We start from the raw sequence: 22,218 nt of genomic DNA on the forward strand, positions 1-22,218 counted from the left end.
TGTACCCAACATAGGAGCACCTCAATACATAAGGTAAATGCTAACAACCATGAAAGGGGAAATCAACAGGAACACAATAATTGTAGGGGACTCTAACACCTCACTTACACCAATGGACCTCTCATCCAAACAGAAAATAAATAAGGAAACACAAGCTTTAAATGACACAATAGACCAGATAGGTTTAGTTGATATTTATAGAACATTCCACCCTAAAGTGGCAGAATACACTTTCCTCTCAAGTGGATATGGTACATTCTTCAGGATAGATCGCATCCTGGGTCACAAATCAAGCCTTGGAAAATTTAAGAAAATTGAAATCATATCAAGCATTTTTCTGACCACAAACGCTATGAGATTGGAAATCAGTTACAGGAAAAAAACTGTAAAAAAAACACTAATAGCTGGAGGGTAAACAGTGTGCTACTCAGTAACCAAGAGATGGCTGAAGAAATCAAATAAGGAATAAGACAATACATGGGAACAAATAACAATGAAAACGTGACAACCCAAAACCTATGGGACGCTGCAAAAGCAGTTCTAAGAGGAAAGTTTATAGCAATTCAATCTCACCTCAGGTAACAAGAAGAATGTCAAATAAACAATCTAACTCTATACCTAAAGCAACTGGAGAAAGAAGAACAAAGAAAACCCCAAGTCAGTAGAAGGAAAGAAATTATAAAGATCAGAGCAGAAATAAATGAAATAGAAACAAAGAAAACAGTAGCAAAGATCAATAAAACTAGAAGTTGGGGACTTCCCTGGTGGCGCAGTGGTTAAGAATCCACCTGCCAATGCAGGAGACATGGGTTCAATCCCTGGTCCAGGAAGATCCCACGTGCCGCGGAGCAACTAAGCCCTGTGAGCCAGAACTACTGAGCCTATGCTCTAGAGCCTGCAAGCTACAACTACAGAGCCCACGCACCTAGAGCCCGTGCTCTGCAACAGGAGAAGCCACCATGATGAGAAGCCCTCACACTACAATGAAGAGTAGCCCCCGCTCGCCACAACTAAAGAAAGCCTGCACACAGCAGCAAAGACCCAATGCAGCCCATAAATAAATAAATAAACAAACAAATAAAAACTAGAAGTTGGTTCTTTGAGAAGATAAACAAAATTGATACACCCTTAGCCAGACTCATCAAGAACAAAAGGGAGAGGATGCAAATCAATAAAATTAGAAATGAGAAAGAAGTCACAACTGACACTGCAGAAATACAAAGGATTATAAGAGACTACTAAAAACAACTATATGCCAATAAAATGGACAACCACGAAGAAATGGACAAATTCTTGGAAAGGTACAATTTTCCAAGACTGAACTAGAAAGAATTAGAAAATATAAACAGACCTATCACAAGTAATGAAATTGAAACTATAATTAAAAATCTTCCAACAAACAAAAGTCCAGGACCAGATGGCTTCACAGGTGAATTCTATCAAACATTTAGAGAAGAGCTAACATCGATCCTTCTCAAACTCTTCCAAAAAATTGCAGAGGGAGAAACACTCCCAAATTCATTCTATGAAGCCACCATCACCCTGATACCAAAACCAGAAAAAGATATCACAAGAAAAGAAAATTATAGACCAATATCACTGATGAACATAGATACAAAAACCCTGAACAAAATACTAGCAAACAGAATTCAACAACTTATTAAAAGGATTATACACCATGATCAAGTGGGATGTATCCCAGGAATGCAAGGATTCTTCAGTATACGCAAATCAATCAATGTGATACACCATATTAACAAACTGAACAAAAACCATATGATCATCTCAATAGATGCAGAAAAAGCTTTTGACAAAATTCAACATCAATTTATGATAAAAACTCTCCTGAAAGTGGGCATAGAGGGAAGCTACCTCAACATAATAAAGGCCATATATGACAAACCCACAGCCAACGTCATACTCAATGGTGAAAAACTGAAGGCATTTCCTCGAAGATCAGGAAGAAGACAAGGATGTCCACTCTCACCACTCTTATTCAACATAGTTTTGGAAGTCCTAGCCACGGCAATCAGAGAAGAAAAAGAAATAAAAGGAATACAAATTGGAAAAGAAGTAGAACTGTCTCTGTTTGCAGATACTATACATGATACTATACATAGAAAATCCTAAAGATGCCACCAGAAAACTACTAGAACTAATCAATGAATTTGGTAAGGTTGCAGGATACAAAATTAATGCACAGAAATCTCTGGCATTACTATACACCAACAACGAAAAATCAGAAAGAGAAATTAAGGAAATACTCCCATTTACCATTGCAACAAAAAGAATAAAATACCTAGGAATAAACCTGCCTAAGGAGGCAAAAGACTTGTACTCAGAAAACTTTAAACACTGATGTAAGAAATCAAAGATGACATAAACAGATGCAGGAATATACCATGTTCTTGGATTGGAAGAATCAATATTGTGAAAATGATTAGACTACCCAAAGCAATCTACAGATTCAGTGCAATCCCTATCAAACTACCAATGGCATTCTTCACAGAATTAGAACAAAAAGTCTTACAATTCGTATGGAAACACAAAAGACCCTGAATAGCCAAAGCAGTCTTGATAAAGAAAAACAGAGTTGGAGGAATCAGGCTCCCTGACTTCAAACTATACCATAAAGCTACAGTAATCAAGACAGTATGATATTGGCACAAAAACAGAAGTATAGATCAATGGTACAGGATAGAAAGCCCAGAGATACCCACGCGCATATGGTCACCTAATTTACGACAAAGGAGGCAAGAACATATAATGGAGAAAAGACAGCCTCTTCAATTAGTGGTGCTGGGAAAACTGGACAGCTACATGTAAAAGGATTAAACTAGAACACTCCCTAACACCACACACAAAAATAAACTCAAAATGGATTAAAGACCTAAATGTAAGACTGGACACTATAAAACTCTTATAGGAAAAACACTCTTTGACATAAACCACAGCAAGATCTTTTTTGACCCACCTCCTATAGTAATGAAAATAAAAACAAAAATAAACAAATGGGACCTAATTAAACTTAAAAGCTTTTGCACAGCAAAGGAAACAGTAAACAAGACGAAAAGACAGCCCTCAGAATGGGAGAAAATATTTGCAAATGAAACAGTGGACAAAGGATTAATCTCCAAAATGTATAAACAGCTCATGTAGTCCAATATCAAAAGAACAAACAACCCAATTAACAAATGGGAGGAAGACCTAAACAGACATTTTACCAAAGAAGATGGATGGCCAAGAGGCACTAAGAAGATGCTCAACATCACTAATTATTAGAGAAATGCAAATCAAAACTACAATGATGTATCGCTTCTCACCGGTCAGAATGGCCATTGTCAAAAAATCTAGAAGCAGTAAATGCTGGAGAGGGTGTGGTAAAGAGGGAACCCTTCTGCACTGGTGGTGGGAATGTAAATTGATACAGCCACTATGGAGAACAGTACGGAGGTTCCTTTAAAAACTAAAAATAGTACTACCATATGACCCAGCAATCTGACCACTAGGCATGTACCCTGAGGAAAGCATAATTCAAAAAGAGACATGTATCCCAGTGTTCATTGCAGCACTATTTACAATAGCCAGGACATGGAAGGAACCTAAATGTCCATCAACAGTGAATGGATAAAAAAAGATGTGGCACATATATACAATGGAATATTACTCCGCCATAAAAAGAAATGAAATTGAGTTATTTGTAGTGAGGTGGATGGACCTAGAGTCTGTCATACAGAGTGAAGTAAGAAAGAGAAAAATAAATACTGTATGCTAATGCATATATATGGAATCTAAAAAATATGGTACTGATGAGCCTAGTGGCAGGGCAGGAATAAAGAGGCAGACATAGAGAATGGACTTGAGGACATGGGGCCGGGGAGAGGGGAAGCTGAGGCGAAGTGAGAGTAGCATTGGCATATATACACTACCGAATAAAATATTTAGCTATTGGGAAGTAGCAGCATAGCACAGGGAGATCAGCTCGATGCTTTGCGATGACCTAGAGGGGTGGGATAGGGAGGGTAGGAGGGAGGCTCAAGAGGGAGGGGATATGGGGAATATATGTATGCATATGGCTGATTCATTTTGTTGTACACCAGAAGCTAACACAGCATTATGAAGTAATTATACTCCAATAAAGATGTATAAAAAGGAAAGAATTGTGATATTCATAGTTGAGTTCCTAGTTTTACTATTTTACATTATTTATATTGTAATTTGATGTAGAGATTCTGCCCCAAAGTGATTTTTTTTTTTTTTTTGCCATGCCACGTGGCCTGCGTGATCTTAGTTTCCTGACCAGGGATTGAACCCAGACCGTGGCCATGAAAGCACTGAGTCCTAACCACTGGGCTGCCAGGGAATTTCCCCGCAGGGATTTTTTTAGTCCATATGTTATAACAACATGTTGGTGTCCTGTGGGTGAGGTTTTGATTTTTGAATGTCAACAAATAGGAGGCTAGTCCTAGGTCTCTTCCCCTTCCTTCCTCTCCCTAGGGTATGTACCATAAGAAGATCACATCTTTTGGTTTTGCCTAAGAGTTAGTGTTGTTGTCCTTATGCCATGGTCTGCTCACATGAGCCAGTCATGTAGTCTGGCACGATGCAAAGGTTGTCTATACAGATGTGGCCAGAGTCTGTTGTCCTGGTAAATAAGCTGCCCTTTTCCATTGGCTAGCCTGCGATGCCAGTCTTTGCTGTACCTGAGGCTATTCAAACTGAAGAAAGAAACTGCTCTGAAGTATTCAAAGACACTAACAGAGCACCTGAAGGTAAGTGTGCAAAAGAGGAGTATCTGTTTCCCAGGGCAAAAAATTTGTAAAGTCTCCTATCTCCACCCCAGAAGTGCCCTCATGTTTTCCCTACCAGAGCAGGGGAGAAGCTACTATTTGGGAACTTTCAAATAATTTGATGTTTAAACTGCACACGTATCTGATTGTAGAACCTATGTAGCCATATTCAGTAGCTCTTAATAATATTTCAGTAGATGCAGCCTATTTTTATCACAAAACCTAATTTATACTTTTTAAATGGTCTTTTGTTTTCACTACCATCCTTCCTTAACTTATTCTCTTAGTTTCCTAAAATATCTTCATATGTTTTTTCATGATAGCACTACATAAGTCTTCCTAAAATTCTGCCCTGATATGACTTGGAACCCTTTCATAGCTTATCATTCCCTGCAGAGTCAAGTCAAGTCAAAGATTCTTACCCTGACCTGCAAGGCCCTCAAGATTTCTCTCTCTCTCTCTCTCTCTCTCTCTCTCTCTCTCTCTCTCTCTCTCTCTCTCTCTCTCTCTCTCTGTCGTTCTCTCGTTCCTTTTCTAAACCTTTGCTGTAGATAAACTATATGGGTCATATACATTCTCTTTTCTGCAGCCTTTGTACATAGTATGACTTACCTCTCTTTGCCTTCTCCCCTGTTCTTTATCCATCTGAATGTTACTCATTCTTTGTCTCTCAGTTTTCCACAACACCCCAACTCCCATCTAAATAACTTCCTTCTGTTGCACATTTACACACACACACACACACACACACACATTTTGGTTTCTTAAGTTTGTAAACTTTCTTAAGATCAGTCTGGCCCAATGCTTTTGAATATATTTAGTACTTCATAAGTAGTGTTTTTTGTTGTTGTTTTTTATTAAATACATTCTCTTTTTTCTACAGAATTCTTATAATAATTCTCAAGCACCATCGCCAGGCTTGGGAAGGTGGGTAAATTTTATTCTATAAAATATTATATGACAAGTTTATTTATTTTTATGTAAAAGTGGAATGGGTTTGGCCACTTTCCAAAAATGGAAAGATGACAACTTTAAAAAAAAGTTAAGGCCATGTCTAATAATGTATTTTTTAAAGTATCTTTTTCTGTTTTTTTTTTTTTAAGTTGAAAATATCATGAACATGATCTTAGAAAGATTAAAGAGGGGACATTTCACCTGCAGAAGTCTTAAGTTTTTTACAGCACCTCAACCCTTTTCACAGTTTGATTTCTGTGGCTAGCCTAGTTTTTATCACCTTGAGCTTATCTTTACTCATGTTTTGACACGAATTTAATAACAGTGGCATGATTATGGTTTCTCCTCCATTCCCACATCACTCCCAGCCCACCCACCCACAAAAAGGAGGAAAAACACCATGAAATCTTTTTTTCCTAAGTTTATTTGTTCAATTATTTTGTTTATGCTAATCGACAGTCTGTCTTTTGCCTTTATGTATTTTCTTAACCACATTTAAAGTGCGAAATGTGCAGATAAAAATATTCTAAACAAATAGCTTTTCTCCCCTCAACTACTGTTTGATTTTCCCTTTTTTATGGTCTTGGGCCTTTTCAGAAATTTTAGTACTGCTGAAATGAACCTGCCAGATTTCAACATGTGTTTTCTAGGAAATGCTTAATTGACAGGAAGCTTGAGATGATTGCAGTTGATTGAGAAAGCTGTTCTTCTTTGTCAGCTCTGAATAAGTTGGTTAAACTAGGAAAGTACCAGAAATTATGGAGTTCAAAATAAGATGTTTCCATCTACTACCACATTTTTTTGTGTTAGTTGTTAATCCACTCAGCTTTCTATGAAACAGTTGGAAAGTACCCAATTATTTGCCCAAATAGGTGGAAAGTGTGTTGAGCTGGGAGTGAGATGATGTAGCTTCTAGGTCTTGGAACCGCTACTACTAAGGTGTATGACTTCCTCACTTCTTTCCCATCTTTTGTTCTGTTGCCGTTTGTTAAAGGAAAGAGTCTAGATAAAATGATAATTCGCAGTGGTCTTCAGTGAGCTAAGTATTTATTTAAAAGAAATTGTACTTCTCTCGAAACTCTTCTAGTTTAAAAGAATCTTTAAATTTTAAAAGTCTTCATGTAGGAAGAGCCAGTAGTACATTGATTTCATCACATTCACCATATTCATCTGAATAAACTTCCTATTTCTCTGTGTGTAGCAAAGCTGCTGGGATGCCTTCCCCTGTTTCTCCAAAGCTGTCACCAGGCAATTCGGGAAATTATTCTTCTGGGGCCAGTAGTGCTTCAGCAAGTGGTTCTTCAGTGACCATTCCACAGAGGATCCACCACATGGCAGCCAGCTATGTTCAGGTTACATCCAACTTCCTCTATGCCACCGAAATTTGGGACCAAGCTGAACAGCTTTCCAAAGAGCAGAAAGGTAGGGAGGTCTCTGGAGAGAATCTGAATGATGGAATTGTTAAAAAGAGCTTTTGTGATATAATTAAGTAAGTCTCTGGTATGCATTTAGTTTATTATCTAGTCTAGAGTTAATGACAATCAGTTTGCTCATTGCCATTACTTATCAATCGTGAATATACTGAATTCAGTCAAAAAATACCTTGTACTATAGTGGTGACACAAACTAAACAAAAAATAGTTTTTGGTCTAAGACAAATATGCCTTTATTCAGGCAAATTTAATTACAGCTTATACTGTAAAAGTAATAAAATGTGTATTCTACTCTGGGATAGTTAACAGTAAATTTGGCTATGGGCATAGGATTACATCCAGACATCTTGTACATATGAGATGTTTAATATATAAGAAAGCATGTTCATATTGAATTTTTAGGTATATTGGAAGAAACTTATATGATAAAAGAGACTACAAAATGAATAGACGTATAACATTCTTTAATATTAGGTCGTTTGAGGCCTTGCATCCTGTTTGTTATCTCCAAAACTAAGAACACTGAGAATTAGAAAGTATTCAGGATCTTTGGAAAAGAACAAGATAAACACCATCTTATTTTAGTAGATGTTTTTAGTAAATATGTGTGTGTAGCATCTATTCAGGCAGTTCCTTTGTAGAGAAACACTTGAAGTAGCAAATCAATCAAGTGTCCTTTTGTCACAGAGTATATTTAAATACTTAGAGCATGAACAGGTAATCAGATGAAAATGAAAAATTCCTATCCCTAAAGAGGGATCATAGTGGGAGAAAGGTAGAAGGGGAACCCCAACATGCAATAAAAAGTTGTGTTTTTGAAAACCTAATTTGTTTCTAGAATTTTAAATATTGTCAGTGCTACTCAGGAAAGGTTACAAAGCTGAAATTCTTCTTAAGTCATCCCTACTTTACATTCTTCTCCCTAATGCCAGTTTTCTGGCATCATTCTTCCTTTCCTTTCCCTCCCTCCCTCCATCCCTTCCCCCCTCACTTTCTTTCTTCTCTCCTGGGCTCCTTGCTTACACACTTACTTGCCTGCCTGCCTGTCTGCCTACCTACCTATTGTGTGGCACTTTGCAAACATTGACTAAAGGAAAGAGAATGGTATAATGAACCCCATGTACCTTTTACTCAAGTTCAGCTTCAACAACATATTTTGCTAATCTTGTTTTATCTCCCACCCTTGACTGCTCCCCACCACCCCCTGTCCTACTTTTCTTTACCCTGTGTATTTTAAAGCACGTATCAGATACGACATTTCACCTGAACATACTTTGGTACGCATCCTTAGGTGATAAGGAGTTTTCAAAAACATGACCGCCATGCCTTTATCACAGCCACCAAAATTAACAATTACTCCTTTATGTCATCTAAGACAGTCTCCCATCAGATTTCCCTATTTTCTCAAATATGCCTTTTTTTTTTAAAAAAACAGTTGGGTTTGTTTCAAACAGGATCCAAACAGTCATTAATCAGTCTCTTAAGTATCTCCCTCTCCTGCACTTTTTTTTTGGGGGGGTGGGGGGCAGGCATGCCATTGATGTCAAGGAGAAACTGCAGCATAGCATGTGTCATAGTCTTAGATTTGGCTGATTACTTCTTCATGGTACATTTAGCTTGCTCTTCTGTCCACCTCATTTCGTTCATGCTGATAGTTATATCTTGAGACTTGATTAGATTCAAGTTCATTATTTTAGATAAGAACTTTTCATAGGTGTTACTCCATATTTCCTATTACATCATATTACGAGGCATAACGGTTATCCCTTTTTTAGTGTCAGTAAGATTTGACCATTGATTCATTCAGATGGTGTTGGCCTGACTCAGTTTGATGATAAGATTCCCTATTAAACTTTAACTTAGGCTTTTAGCATCCATTGATGGTCATCACCTACATGTGCTATTCCATTAGGAAACAGAAAATTCATCAGGAATTTATTAGCTGGAATTCTATAAAGAAGATTCTTTTCTCCTCAACTGTTTGATTACTTCTTATCTTGTTTAAGTATACCGAGGTCTTTGTCATCACTGCACATGTAAAAACTCTCCTTACTGAGTCCTACATCCGTCTTCTTCCAAAATTGCATTGGGATCAAATGTCAGGATATTATCATTCCTTCCTCCTCTCTGCACCCTGCCTTACATGCACATCAGTCTGTATTTGTTCACATAGGAAAAATCCTTTCATTTCTGTCTCTTACATTTTTAAACTACTGTCTAAAACATGAGATTTAATGTATCAAAGTTGTATGACATATGATTATAGCAGAAAGGTTGTCTAACCTCACAGTGGCTCTTATCGGGAAAAATGCAGATAACATCCTCCTTTTTTGTACCACTTGCTTCTTATACAAAAACAGTACACAGAATGTTTTGAGTCATAGTACATTGTAGAATTAGGTCTCCATTTTAATAATGTTTGCTGCATACTAGCAATTTCCATCAGTGACATTTTGTTTATATGTATAACTCTTAATTCCTGACCATATAGTCTTTTAAAAATGTTTCATGACTTAGGGAAAATATATAACTTGACAGACTATGGGATGATTTGTTTTAAAACACGAAGAGTTATTTTAGTGCAGGAGGGAGTGCTTTTTACTTTATATGAATAGCATTTTACAGTCTAGACTAAAAACTTTATAAAGCACTTATTCAAAAGAGTGTGCATCATTTAATAAGTGTTTTTGGTTTTCTAGAATTCTTTGCTGAACTGGATAAAGTAATGGGTCCTCTCATCTTTAACGCAAGCATCATGACAGACCTAGTTCGTTATACCCGGCAGGGACTGCACTGGCTTCGCCAGGATGCCAAGTTGATATCCTGAACTGAACACATTCTTGTTGCCTCTGATTTTCTCCACAACACTGTGTCACATCACGAAGGAAAACTGCCATAACATACCACCTAGTCGACACTAAGAATGAGGAATGGTTTTCTCCTCCCTGGTTCATGTGTTGTTTTTTATAACCCAAAGCCATCATGTAGTTCGACCCCTTCAATATTCCCAATATGAAAAATTATTTAAATGCTTTTAAATCTGCAGCACGTTGATAAGCTGGTTTCAATGATCTGTAATAAGATTGAAATTTCAGTTGCAATTCATAACTAATCAGTTGAAATTCTATTTATTTTAATTTTTTTAAGTGCCCAGATTGGGGCTAGTTTAAAACTTAGTTATTTCTGCCTATGAATTTACTCTGTTGAATATTTTGTGTAAATTTAATGTAGGCATTTTTATTTATATACTTTGGGAGCTTTGTTACCTAAAAATAATGTCTTTTTGTGGTAACTCTTCTAAGAGTAAGAGTTGGTTCATCTAGAATGTGGACATGTTCTTTCTACACCTACTACCTGATATTACTTCAGATCTTAAGTACAATTTTATTATTGCAGAATTTATACTTAGTATTAAGGATATTCTTCTACACATGAAAAATCACTTAAATATGAGAAGATGGTGTTCTACGTGGATGTAAAAGGAAATGTGTGATTTGGTATGCATTATTTCAAGAACTGTGAACATGTGTTAATAACACTATAGCAATCACAAGGTGACTATAACTTGCATTTAATGCATTACAAAAGAGGGCAGGCAAACTTTCTAGGAGAAGCATATCATGTGAAGGGTTTCATAAAAGGACAATCTTGAACCTTATGGATTTTATTAAAACCATGTTTTTTGTTTTTTGGGGTTTTTTGTTACTAATAATTTGACACTGAAACAGAATAAGTTACTGTTGAACAAAGGATGATCTAACTCCTGAGCGTTGCTGCCTATATCTCTTGCATTGATGATGTTTGTAGGGTAAAATCTCTCTTCAGAATTCTAATTTAAAATTTTTTTCCCACACTAGATTGTGATGCTCTGATAGGAGCATTCAGTGACTGATGTAGGAATGGGCTGGAGCTTTGGTGTGTGTGCTTTTGCTATACAACTTAGAGCTCTAATGCCTGATGTAGAGATGATCAGTTTCTTCTTTTAAACCTGTCTTGTGTTTACTACCTTTGTATTATGAAGGCCCTCATCAATGATGTATGTTTCTGATGGGATCAGAAAATTCACACTAGAAAAGTACCTAACTTGGTTCAGTATGAATTCTCTTGGGAAGGGGAGGGAAGCAGGGGTAGAGCTTGAGAAGCCAGCTCTGTAAGAGTTGTGTATCAAAGTACCTTTCCCTATAAGGTGCATATAGGAGTCAAAAGTGAGAAATACACCTTCTATCTTCTGTTGTTAGTGCCCCTATCATGTCTGGTGTGCCTTAAATCTTACCTTTAAATGAAGGGTCTATGGATTGTTTACAGATGAAGTTTTACACTAGTTGCAGATCACCCATATGGTTGGTATTCTGTAGTAATAATGTTAAATTCTCTTTCCTTTACAATCGTCCTTTAGGGTCACATAAAGATTAATTCTTTCAGAAAAGCTAATGCTTTGGTACATGACTTAGTCTAACCTGTTGGGTAATGCTGCTTCAAAAAATAGTTTGTCCTTCTCCCAATTTCAAAAATGAATCCATCCAATCAGAAAAAAAGGATTGCCCTGCTGTTTATAGATGATTGCTAAGGCTTGAAATGGCGAAAGAAGGGATAGAAAATCTCCAAGCCCAGTGGTATAATGACTCCTCTGCATCTGAGTCTACACTTACTTATGAGGCTAGTGAACTTTCATTGTCCTGTGGCCTCTATAGAGCTTCTTAATGGTTTTGTACCTCAAGTTGTTTTTGCATATCACTGAAGATTCAGATCTCCAAATTATGCTGAATTTAACAATTTTCCCTTGGAGAAATTGCCTCTGATACCTTGCTAACTTAATCTTAGTGTGTTTTAGGAACAGTTTTCCTTAAGAGGACAGCTTCTCAGTGATCGTTATTCAGTAAGAAACTTGCCACAGTTAATCAAGTAGATGTTCGTCCTGTTCTCTGATTTCTCTGACTCTGATTCCTTAATTTTCCATGATATCTTAGAAATGGAAAAAGTATCCTCTGAGCTTTTAGACTTCCAGCAACAGCAGCCAGTGGGGCACTTCTGAGTTCCAGTGTGTTCTAGTCTCTTGTGGGTCCTGAGAGGTAGCAGGAGCATTTCCCAGATCAACAGTGATAATTGTTAAAGCAGAATTTCCTGCATGTTTTTGGTGCTGTGGTAAAGTACTCTCTCTCTAAAACTGTGTTAATTCTTGGAAAATGAATTTTTACAAGCTTTTCATTGTTGAGGGTTTTTCCCACCAGGTGGTAATGGGCAATGGATCAAAATCCTTTTCTAAATAATTGAATTTTCAGTGTAATAGTCTCTGGAAACACCACTCCCTCTCCTCTGTGTCCATCTCCTCAGAAGTTCTGTCTGTCTTCATCTGTTCCAGCACATACTTTGCACTCCTTCACAGGTGACCATTCCTTCTTCCTCAGTAGGTGTCTTCAGTGTTCTCTAACTATTTACAACTGATTTTGACAAATAGCTAAAAACTTACTTAGTCTGAGACTTGTATTTAATATAGTTAATTATAAAAATAGCAGCTATTTAAAAAATTACTCTGTTGACTGCTCTAAGACCACACTTGTATGCCAGGAGGCAGTAGCCTATCCCACTGGACTCTTTACAGGCAACCAACGAACATATTATGGTGGATGAAGTTGTCACATGGTATAGTCTTGCCCGGCCTAGGCTGGCCTGTGGGGAGCACTCCCCTCCAGGTGATTCAGGCTTCCTCAGTCCAGCCCAGGTCCAGTCTGGCTGGGGAGCATTCAGCCCATTTCTTGCCTCAGTGCCACCTTTTTTCTGGGCAAGTAGTTAAGAACTGACTTTATAAGCAATGAGTACTTCAGATAAATTTACAGCTGTAGTTGCTGAAGAGTAGAGAAGGTTGAGCATCACTAGTTTAACTCTCCAATGTAAAAGCTGTCTAGAGAAATGTGTGCACGTGCCCACACATGCCTGTGCTCTGTGGGGCTCTCATGCTGGTGGATCCACAGGCATCTGGGTTGCACTTTGAGCGACACACTTACGGCTTTATTAGGTTCGCTGCTGTTGTTGTTTTTTAATTGTTGTTTGTTTCTTTTCATTAAGGAAAGGTTTAATCAGCTAGATCAGACAGCATCATTTTTATATTTAATGACAGTAACTTCGAGAAATTACCTTATTGAATAAGCTTGCATTGTGAAGCAAGAGCCTACAAAACACACCTGTTCTAAGTGAAATCTCTGGCTCTGGAGGCCAGCAGCACTCTGCGGAGTTTCAGCACAGCCCGTGATCGCTCCAGTCAGTGATGCCTAGTTGTGTAGGGGAGAGGTACGCTGTGCACTCTTACAAGTGTGAGGGTATGTGACTTTGGATTTTAAAATTACGTACACATACACACTTTATATATATGTATGTATGTATGTATGAAAACATGAAGTTAGTTTGTCAAAAATGTGTGTGTTTAGTATTTTAGCTTAGTGCAACTATTTCCACATTATTTATTAAATTGATCTAAGACACTTTCTTGTTGACACCTTGAATATTAATGTTCAAGGGTGCAATGTATATTCCTTTTAGATTGTTAAAGCTTAATTACTATGATTTGTAGTAAATTAACTTTTAAAATATATTTGAGCCCTTCCGTAGTATAATAGGGCTCTTACAGGGTGGGAAGGATTTTAATTTTCCAGTTGCTAATTGAACAAAAGGGCCTCATAATGTATTTTGAATTATAGAAGTTTGCCTCTGGGTCCCACGAACATCTACTGGGAATGATGCTTTAGGCAGATTGTGATGATTTTTTATTTTTCCTAAATAAATTGGGAAGCAAAACATTTCAAATCCATATAGATTCCTAGAAGTCATATTCCCTAATTATGTGGAACACAGATTTCATTTCAATATCATGTATCTATCTATGTGTTGGCGAGGCAAACTTTTTTCCAATAATAATATTGCACATCTAAGGTTGCTATTCAGTAAAATAAATAGAAGAGATAAGTATTGAATGACTTAGAATATGTAGTGACAAGAGGCCAAATTGTTCATGTTTGTGAGCATATCTTTCACATATTCACTAATAGAGAAATTCATTTTAGACCCCTAGACCCTGTAACTAAGCTGGCAAGTGATAGGAAGTAAGTTATTAACAGTTGGTAAAGCAGATACAGATTCTATTTACTCGAACCATATGGTTAATTAAAAAGAACTTACAGTCTCCAGAAAAGCGAATGGAAAGAATATCTCAGTCTCTTCTGTTTGATAGAATTTGGTCACAGAATAAGGCATTAGAGTTAAGTCTAAACCAAGTCTTATAATCTTTAAGCAACCTAAAATAGCAACCTAAGTAATTGTCATATAATGAAGTTGACTTTCAGGAATGTCAGCTTGGACCTCTCCTTGCCAACATTGCTTGGCTAAGCATAAATTCCCATTTTTAAAAAGAAACAGCTAAAAAGCTCTCTAAATGAGCATGGGGAAAAAAGCTCTCACCCAGAAATTCTAGTAATATTCAGTTTTGACCTCTTACTGCTTCCACATAGGGTTTCTTTTCAGGTTTTATCCATTGGAATTTTCTACCTGCTGTGTTCCTCTCTGGAAAATATCTATTTGGAAATGCTGCCTTTCAAATCAATGCCATGATTATCCATACTGTTGAGTTTGTTGTTGCTGTTCAAGAAGTGTCCCCATTTTACAACTTTATGCACACACCTGGCAAATCATTGACATGAGCATTCAGCAGTACTGGGGTCGGGGCGGGGCGGGACGGGACGGGGCTCACCAACAGAGCTGGCCCAGGTGGTGGTGCCTGAAAAGGCATCACCCTTGAGGACCAGATGTAGGGTTGGTAAGCACAGTTATGAAAATTTCTATCTAGCCTCCGTTTTGAATGGTTTTAAGAAATTTTGTATATGGAGGATGGAAATACTTATATATTTATTGAAAATCCTTTTATTTGAAATTAAAATTATTTGGTGAATAATGGTTTGATATTTGGGAGGGTTTTTGGAGGGGAGTAATGCCGCTGATAAAAGCCTTGTTGATTCTGCAGAAAGGTACTGTTAGTGTCTGATAGAATGCCTTTGTTTTGTACATGATCCAAATCTTTGTTTTACATTTCTTTTATCCAAAATATTTAGGCATCTGACATTTTCAACCAAAATTTCAATTATATACTGTGATTTTTATTTGTTGTAATACATTAAAATTTCAGAGGTACTTTGGGGCTCAAAAGCTAGGATTTCTAAGTCAGTATGTGCATTTCACATAACAAAGCTGTTAATGGTGAGCAAAGTATTATATACTAACTAGATTTTTCCACATCTGTATAGTATATTATATGTATTTTGTGGTTATTGAGATTATAGAAAGTTTAGAGTGTCAAAACATGCGTTAATGTGTATTTTTAAACAAATTTATGGCAATTAAAATATTTGGAGACAAGGGTATCACATTTCAATTTGTAAAGATCTTTTTAACTCTACTGTGTCATTAAGATGCTTTGTATAATGCCAAACCATAGCTGGAGAAACGAAGTTTAATAAATATCAAATAGATTTTCTGTATTAAAGTTTATAAACACTGCTCTCTACACTTCTTCAACTCCTACTTTGCCCTTTTCGTGTAATTTCTGTTTTGTATTTTAGGGTCCAGTGCTACTCTTCTTTAAAAGTCTGGTCCCATCAGTCCAGGTGTTAATTTCTGATTATAGAAATTCTGAACTGGCTGGCCATGGGTCCTTCTGCATAGATCAGAATTCACCCTGCTCCAACAGAAATCTCATACACATCCTTTTTGTTATTCTTCATGGCTTGGGCTTTTATTGTTTCATTTTCTTCCAGTTCTCTGTTCATAGACAAACTAGGGCACATCGTCAGGTACTGAGTGCCAATATCGCCTGTCTTTTGACGCCTCACTGAAATGTTCTTTACATGGAGTGAAGGGTTAGGATCCAGGGCCGTAGTTTATGAACTTGCCAAGGTTAATCTCTAGCTATTAGTAAACTTTTGCCTTTAGCCTGCCATTGTGTTCTTTATTTCTTCAAGAAATGTTAACTCTCACTGCGCTTTCCGGATTGAGAAGTTAACACATTATTAGGCCTTGCTGGGTTTTCTATAGTATACAAAATAAATCCTTCTTCCCCTCAAAAGCATGAATTCCAGGCTGCCAGAATTTCAGTTTGAGACATTTTATAGTATACATAGAAAAATAAACTCTTAAGTTGACAAGTTTAGTTATGCTTATCTGCATATCAACATTGTAAGAAGAAACGGAGACCAATTTAAAGCATACACCTGTCTTTAAACAATCTAAAAACACAACATTGCTTCACTTAAGTGCCTCCAACCAAATGCAGTTAATCAATATTCCATAGAACGGAGCATTGTTGTAGGTAAGTGCTGTCCTCTTTTCCCCTGGTGTATATACATCATTCCTGGGCCACATTTAGGGAACAGCGTCTTTTTCTAAGGGAGAAGAAAAGGTGATTTTTAAGACAGAGGTCTAGCAGTGCCCAGAGCCACGTCTACTGCATTTCCTTCCTCTGCTTGATATCCAATCTCAGGGTAGAGCGAAGGAAGGAAAGGAACTACTCTTTCATGGTACCTGTGTGGAGCCGTTCTTGGCTTTTAACTCTTGAGGGATTCTCCCCTGTGGAGCTCCCACCTCAACCCAGGCACTCTTCCACCCCAATTTTATTTTTAGGTCTGTGTGTGTGCTGATCTCTCCTTTGCGCAGTTTCCCAGGCCTCTTGGGCCCAGGTTTGTGGAGTACCTGCATAGCCTTGTGATACATTCAGAATCATCCCAACAGGAGGCTCCAATGGGCCTGAGGGAAACCCCTCTCCAAAATGGGGTCATTCTCCTCAGCCTTCTCTTTTCTGAACTCAGTTCTGGTATTGGGGAGCCATATACCTGTAGGACAAAGACAGATTCACCTCAGGTATGGAAGAGTTGAAGCCTTGCTGTACAACTTGGAATAATGATTCCCCCCTGCCCCCCACAGATGCTGTAGACTCAGAGCAGAGGGTCCATTCCTCAGGACTGAGTCTGGTGCTCAAGGTCTGCTTACAATTCTTCCACCACCACTACCATCCCCACCCACCCACGTATGTATCCTTCTCTTCTTACCTGGCCTAACAGCAACAGGCAGACCAGGAGTACTGCAAAGAGTTTGAGGTGCCACATCTCAGTAGATGGGATATTGGATCATGAAGGCTGGGGACAGTTCCCACTCCCTTTTATAGGTAGATCTGCCTCTTCTATGGTTGCCAAGTGAGATGGGGGCAAAGTTTATATTTGCAGTCAGGGTCACTTTAATAAGTTAATGTCTACCAGAGAGGAATGTGCTCAAGGCCTGCCTTTCAGGCATGTAGTATTTACTGATCCCTCATCTGGACTTTGAGTGATCGTGTTGCTGGCGTGGACCTTTTCACCCATTTTGCCAAAAGTCAGCACTACCTCCTCCCCTTTGAAAAGCCACGTGAAGCCATTGAGGGAGACCAGACACCTGGCCACGTTTTGATTCCAAAATAGCTTAGTGAGATCACTTTAGTCAAAACAGAATTCTAATAATGAGGTCTTCAGAAATAGTGTTGACCCCTTTCAGCCTTGTCTAGGAAAGAAGCACTGACCTATTTTGTTACAGGCAATTGGATAAGGCCCTTATCTCCCATCTGTGGGAGGATACTTCAGCAAGCATGGTCTACAAGTGCCCCAGATCCCCATTTGTATAGATGGACTATCACCCTAATTATTTGTTCCACATCATCTCTGTAAAGAATGGAAACCCAGCTGCAGAAAGTTCAAAGTCTGGCCTACCTGCCATCTCCCAGGGGAAGGACAATCAGGACTGACTGGTGGTGTTTCAATCATGGGTGAATTGAATGAATAAGTATAGGTTGACTTTGTTTCCTTTTTTAAAATGTGAATGAGGAGATAGCAGGGGCCCCTAAATCAGTGAGAGAGCTTGATGGTGGTGATAAACGTTGTCAACCTTGAATTACTAGCTTTCTTGCCAGTAGCTGACTGGGCCTTTTACAGAGCACATCCTTCCAGCAGCCTCAGGGAAGCAGGCATAGGGCTGAGATCTCTCCAAAGCGCAAAATATTGTCACCTTAAGTAGGAACCAACACAAGTTTCTAGACCAAAAAAGAGCATGTACCTAAACTATGAGTAGTTATGGGTACACATTAAATGACATAGACATTTTAATAAATTTGTGCGGAAAGGTGTGAATTCTGAGTAAGATAAATAGGACTTCAGATTTTCCTGTGACCTGGAAGGAAAAGCCAAGAAGACAAATGCAGCAAGATTTTTCTTCAGCCTTGTGTCCCCCTGAACACCTGGCTGTTACCTCTTCCCAAAGCCCTTCTCATCTTCACAGGTTGGATATGTGGTGAGGGCCTGCCTGTTCCCAAGGAAAAGTGGAGGAGATGTGGCACAGCTGAAGGTGGAACAGAACAGTCACGAATCCTCTTGCCAAGGGAGAAGAGGGTGGTATGGTGGGCCTCAGAGCTGGGATTGGGCGAGTTGTAACTCCACAGATCTGTCTGCTTGGTTCCAGTCCTCTCAGGACCAGGCAAGGCCTGGAGGGAGATACAACTGCTTGCACTTAAGGAACATTGAGAAGCAGAACTATGCCAAACTCACCTAAGCAATCCTGCAATTTTGAGACTAGTTAGCTGTTCCTTCCCTTTACTCCTGAGCTTTGATACAGAATGACCCCAAGTAGGGGCTTAGCTAGAACTTTTGTGGGGTGGGGAAGAGGCTGTGTGGTGACCTAGTGAACACTGGGTAAGAACACAAATCTGATTAAGTAAGTGAAAAACTGAACAGCGTGATATCCTAGAGCCAGTTAGGTCTGTGGACTGAGTTCCAGCCTCCCGTTAACGAGCATAGACGGATGTGCCAAATGGGATTTGGAAAGTGCTGATTCCAAAGACGGATACTTTCTCCTAATCCTCCATTTCTGCCTTCCTGTATTTCAAGGAAAATCAAAGTAGCCTTTTGTATTAACTTATAAAGCCAATACGACAGCCAAGGATAAGGGCCTGAGGCTCTGGGCCCCCTCTGTGCGCGGGGAGAAGGACTATTCATCATCATCATCGGTGTGACAAAACTGCAGAAGCCTTTGTAGCTCAAGCCTCTCTGTTTTTTTTTGGCCTCACCACAAGGTATGCAGGATCTTAGTTCCTCGACCAGGGATGGAACTCGCGCCCCCTGCGGTAGAAGCGCAGAGTCTCAACGACTGGACCGTCCGGGAAGTCCCTTAAGCCTCTATCTTGTATGCCATCCCTCCTCCCAAAAGAAAAGATGCATTAGTTACTGCCTGTGCAAGGAATCACTGTGAGGGAGAGTATTTCATGTGTCTACAAACTCTGTAGTAGTTTTATTTAAATATGGAGCAAAATCAAACTTTTTAAAAACAAAGCAGCATCCAAACAGCATTAAACTGAAGTGACAGAAGTTGTCCACAGCCATCCCACATCCCTTGAGTAGCTGTGGCCTATTCCTGACATTAAAAAATAAAAATTGTAAAAGTCTAGGGGTGCTCTACAATCAAGTATTTTGCTGAATGAATCAACCCAAAGTACATGTTCCTTCCTCCAGCAGAAAGGTCAAGGCAGCCATAAGGAGAAATGCTTGGCTGGGAGGCAGGAGCCGGGGGCCCAGGTAGGGGAGCTGACCAGATGCCAGCCCTGCCCCTCTTTGGGCTTTAGTTCCTTGTTCTGTCAATGAGATGGGAGCATATCTCTGAGGCCCCTCAGGCACTGACATTTGGGGGTTCAAATGATTAATTTAGAAGAAGAAAGTGAGACTGAAGCATGTTCGATAGCTTACAGCTTGGAAACTCTGAATACAACAATACAAGTGTTTCTGAGGTTAAGTGCCTAGGGTGAAATGGGAGACAGAGTGTGTAGCTACATGAGCAGCTATCTGAAACACATTCCAGGTAGAGGGGAAGTCATGAAGGGCTTGACAGTAATTGGAAACTTTTGCTGCCCCTGAGCAGGAGATGCCTAATGAAAAATGAAAGCCTCTGAAATGGACAGACTTTTCCAGGTAAAACTTCAACAAAGGGTCAAAGTGTATTTGCTCAATTGCTGGCTAGAACTGGCACGGACTTCTGGGCCTGCATCTCTGGGACTCTGTTGGCCAATGGAAGAATCCCCTTTGCCGCATTCTGCAGAGATAAAAGCCCTTGTGGGAGCAGGTGCACTGCTGGGGAAAAGAAGGGGTAAATGAACACGGGATTGTGCCCCAGCAGCAGATGAAGGAGCCACACCCTGGCTGGAGGCTCCTGGTGGGTGGGTTATAGGCACAGAGGCCCACAACAGTGATCCCTCATTAAGAGACTTCACCCATTTTCCTTTTCTTTATGGATTTCTACAGATAGAATAAACCATAAAATGATCCCAGATCCCATACATATCATGTACAGGAGGAGCACTGAGCTATAACTCACATTCCACACCATCCACCAGCCCCACACCACCCCCGCAGGACCCTGCTATACAGAGCTCTGGGTCTCCAAGCGTAGAGAGGGAAGCCCCTTGGTGAGGGACAGGCTTAAAGCAGCCTTTAACAATTTTATCCAAACGCAGCAGCTTAGCACGTGCAAGGGCTTACAGGACAGTCTTCTCCGTAGAGCACTCCTGGGATAAAAGGTTTCAGACCAAGAGGCTCAGTGCCTGGTCTGGGCTAAGAAAGGGTAAGTTTGATTTCGGGCTGATAATCTCCACAGGGCTCAAAAGAACCAGAATAAAAGCCTAAGGGTAAAATGAAGCCAAGATATGGGACAAAGAAGGGTGGCCATAGTCCCTAGGAAGCTTGGGGCTAAAACTGGAGGGAAAAAAAAAAACAGAGATCAATGGCCTGTCAAGGCAGTGATCGATCCTCCCCTGGCCGGTGAACCTGTTCAAACTATGCCAGGTTAAGGATGCATTTACACCTTCTTCAGGCCCACAGCTTTCACCAGATTCTCAAAGGAGTCTATAACCCATATACGTTGCAGATCAGGCAGCAAGCCCTGGGAATAAACTTGGACAAAAAGCCAAACAGGAAAATTAGACTATGTTTGGTGAGACAAGAGTTTTCATCACACCGCTGCCCTTTGATAAGCCTGTACCACCCTGCCAGACTCTTACATGCCACTCATTTCACTGTTACCTCAGACCTATGGCTTTGTCTTAATACATCTATTTGATGAATGCGAAGCTCACAGCTAAGGAGTGAGGGTTTCTTGCCTTTATCACACATTGAGGAGGCAACAGTTAAAGGCTATGGGCCCAAGTCTCAGCTGTACCTCCTTCTCCTGCCTCACGATCAGTGCCATCTTACTGATTTTTGTTTTGTTTTGAGGTAGTTTTGGTTCCTGAAAGGCAGGAACAATCATTAGAATAAGAAGGAAAGACACAGCCTGGGCCAGATGCTGGCTGCCCTGTGAAGGTTGCTGCTCTGGACCAGCAGGAAATCTCCTTCCATACACAGCTAAAAAGCACTGTTAGCAACCTGGTACAAACACAGCCAGCTTGCTGACCCCAGCTCTAGAGGCAAAGGGGTCACCTCACCCTTCCCCTTCATAGCTGACTTCCTATCATGTGGTACAGCACAGCTCTAAGCACAAACTTTGGTGCTCTACCATTCACTAGCTGTATAATTTGAGGCAAATTACTTAACCTCTCTGTGCCTGTGTCCTCATCTGCAAAATGAGTGTAATAGTGATACATCAAAGGTAGTTTTGAAGGAAAAAAAACCCGAAAAACCAAAGGTAGTTGTGAGGTTTAAAAGAACTTTTTTGTGTAAAGGGCTAAGAAGAGTACCTGACATACTGTAACTACTAGATTTTATTGTCAGTATGGAAATAGTGGGCAGGGAGCCAACATTACCCACAGTCGATGCCATCTACAACTGTTCAGCTACAGGAGTAGCTGCAGCTACATTCTTGTGGGTTATGGAACAAGAAGCGAGCCATAATCCTTCACCAAACTCAGACTAGCCAAAACCGTTCAGGACTCATGCTGGGGAGGGGAATTCATGAACTTGAAAAGTAGCAGTCACATCCAAGGACTCTGCTCACACAAA

The 22,218-nt window shown here is 39.5% G+C and overlaps 2 protein-coding genes across 2 annotated transcripts in view; one reads left to right on the forward strand and one right to left on the reverse strand.

Moving 5' to 3' along the window:
• AFF4 (AF4/FMR2 family member 4) overlaps positions 1–15,704 on the forward strand; it is a 93,660-nt gene extending 77,956 nt beyond the window's left edge. Inside the window, 4 exon segments of the mRNA XM_032629180.1 lie at positions 4,679–4,772; positions 5,674–5,717; positions 6,946–7,166; positions 9,877–15,704. Of these exon segments, the coding sequence (XP_032485071.1) occupies positions 4,679–4,772; positions 5,674–5,717; positions 6,946–7,166; positions 9,877–10,004 (487 nt within the window). The 3' untranslated portion in view covers positions 10,005–15,704.
• A 586-nt stretch (positions 15,705–16,290) lies between these two features.
• On the reverse strand, positions 16,291–22,088 carry LEAP2 (liver enriched antimicrobial peptide 2). The gene is made up of 3 exons (XM_032629186.1): positions 17,263–22,088; positions 16,907–17,046; positions 16,291–16,599 (listed from the first exon to the last, which is right to left on the reverse strand). The coding sequence occupies exons 1-3, from the start codon at positions 17,317–17,319 to the stop codon at positions 16,563–16,565; spliced, it is 234 nt and encodes a 77-aa protein (XP_032485077.1). The 5' UTR covers positions 17,320–22,088; the 3' UTR covers positions 16,291–16,562.
• Positions 22,089–22,218: the final 130 nt, after the last annotated feature.

The sequence above is a fragment of the Phocoena sinus genome, chromosome 3, assembly GCF_008692025.1.
Source record: "Phocoena sinus isolate mPhoSin1 chromosome 3, mPhoSin1.pri, whole genome shotgun sequence".
NCBI classification, from domain to species: domain Eukaryota; kingdom Metazoa; phylum Chordata; class Mammalia; order Artiodactyla; family Phocoenidae; genus Phocoena; species Phocoena sinus.

Coding starts and splice junctions, on each gene's coding strand:
- LEAP2 (XM_032629186.1), bottom strand. CDS start 17,319: ATGTGGCACCTCAAACTCTTTGCAGTACTCCTGGTCTGCCTGTTGCTG. Junction 17,047..17,262: donor GCCTGTTGCTGTTAGGCCAG/GTAAGAAGAGAA, acceptor TTTGTCCTACAG/GTATATGGCTCCCCAATACC. Junction 16,600..16,906: donor TGTATCACAAGGCTATGCAG/GTACTCCACAAA, acceptor CTTCTCCCTTAG/AAAAAGACGCTGTTCCCTAA.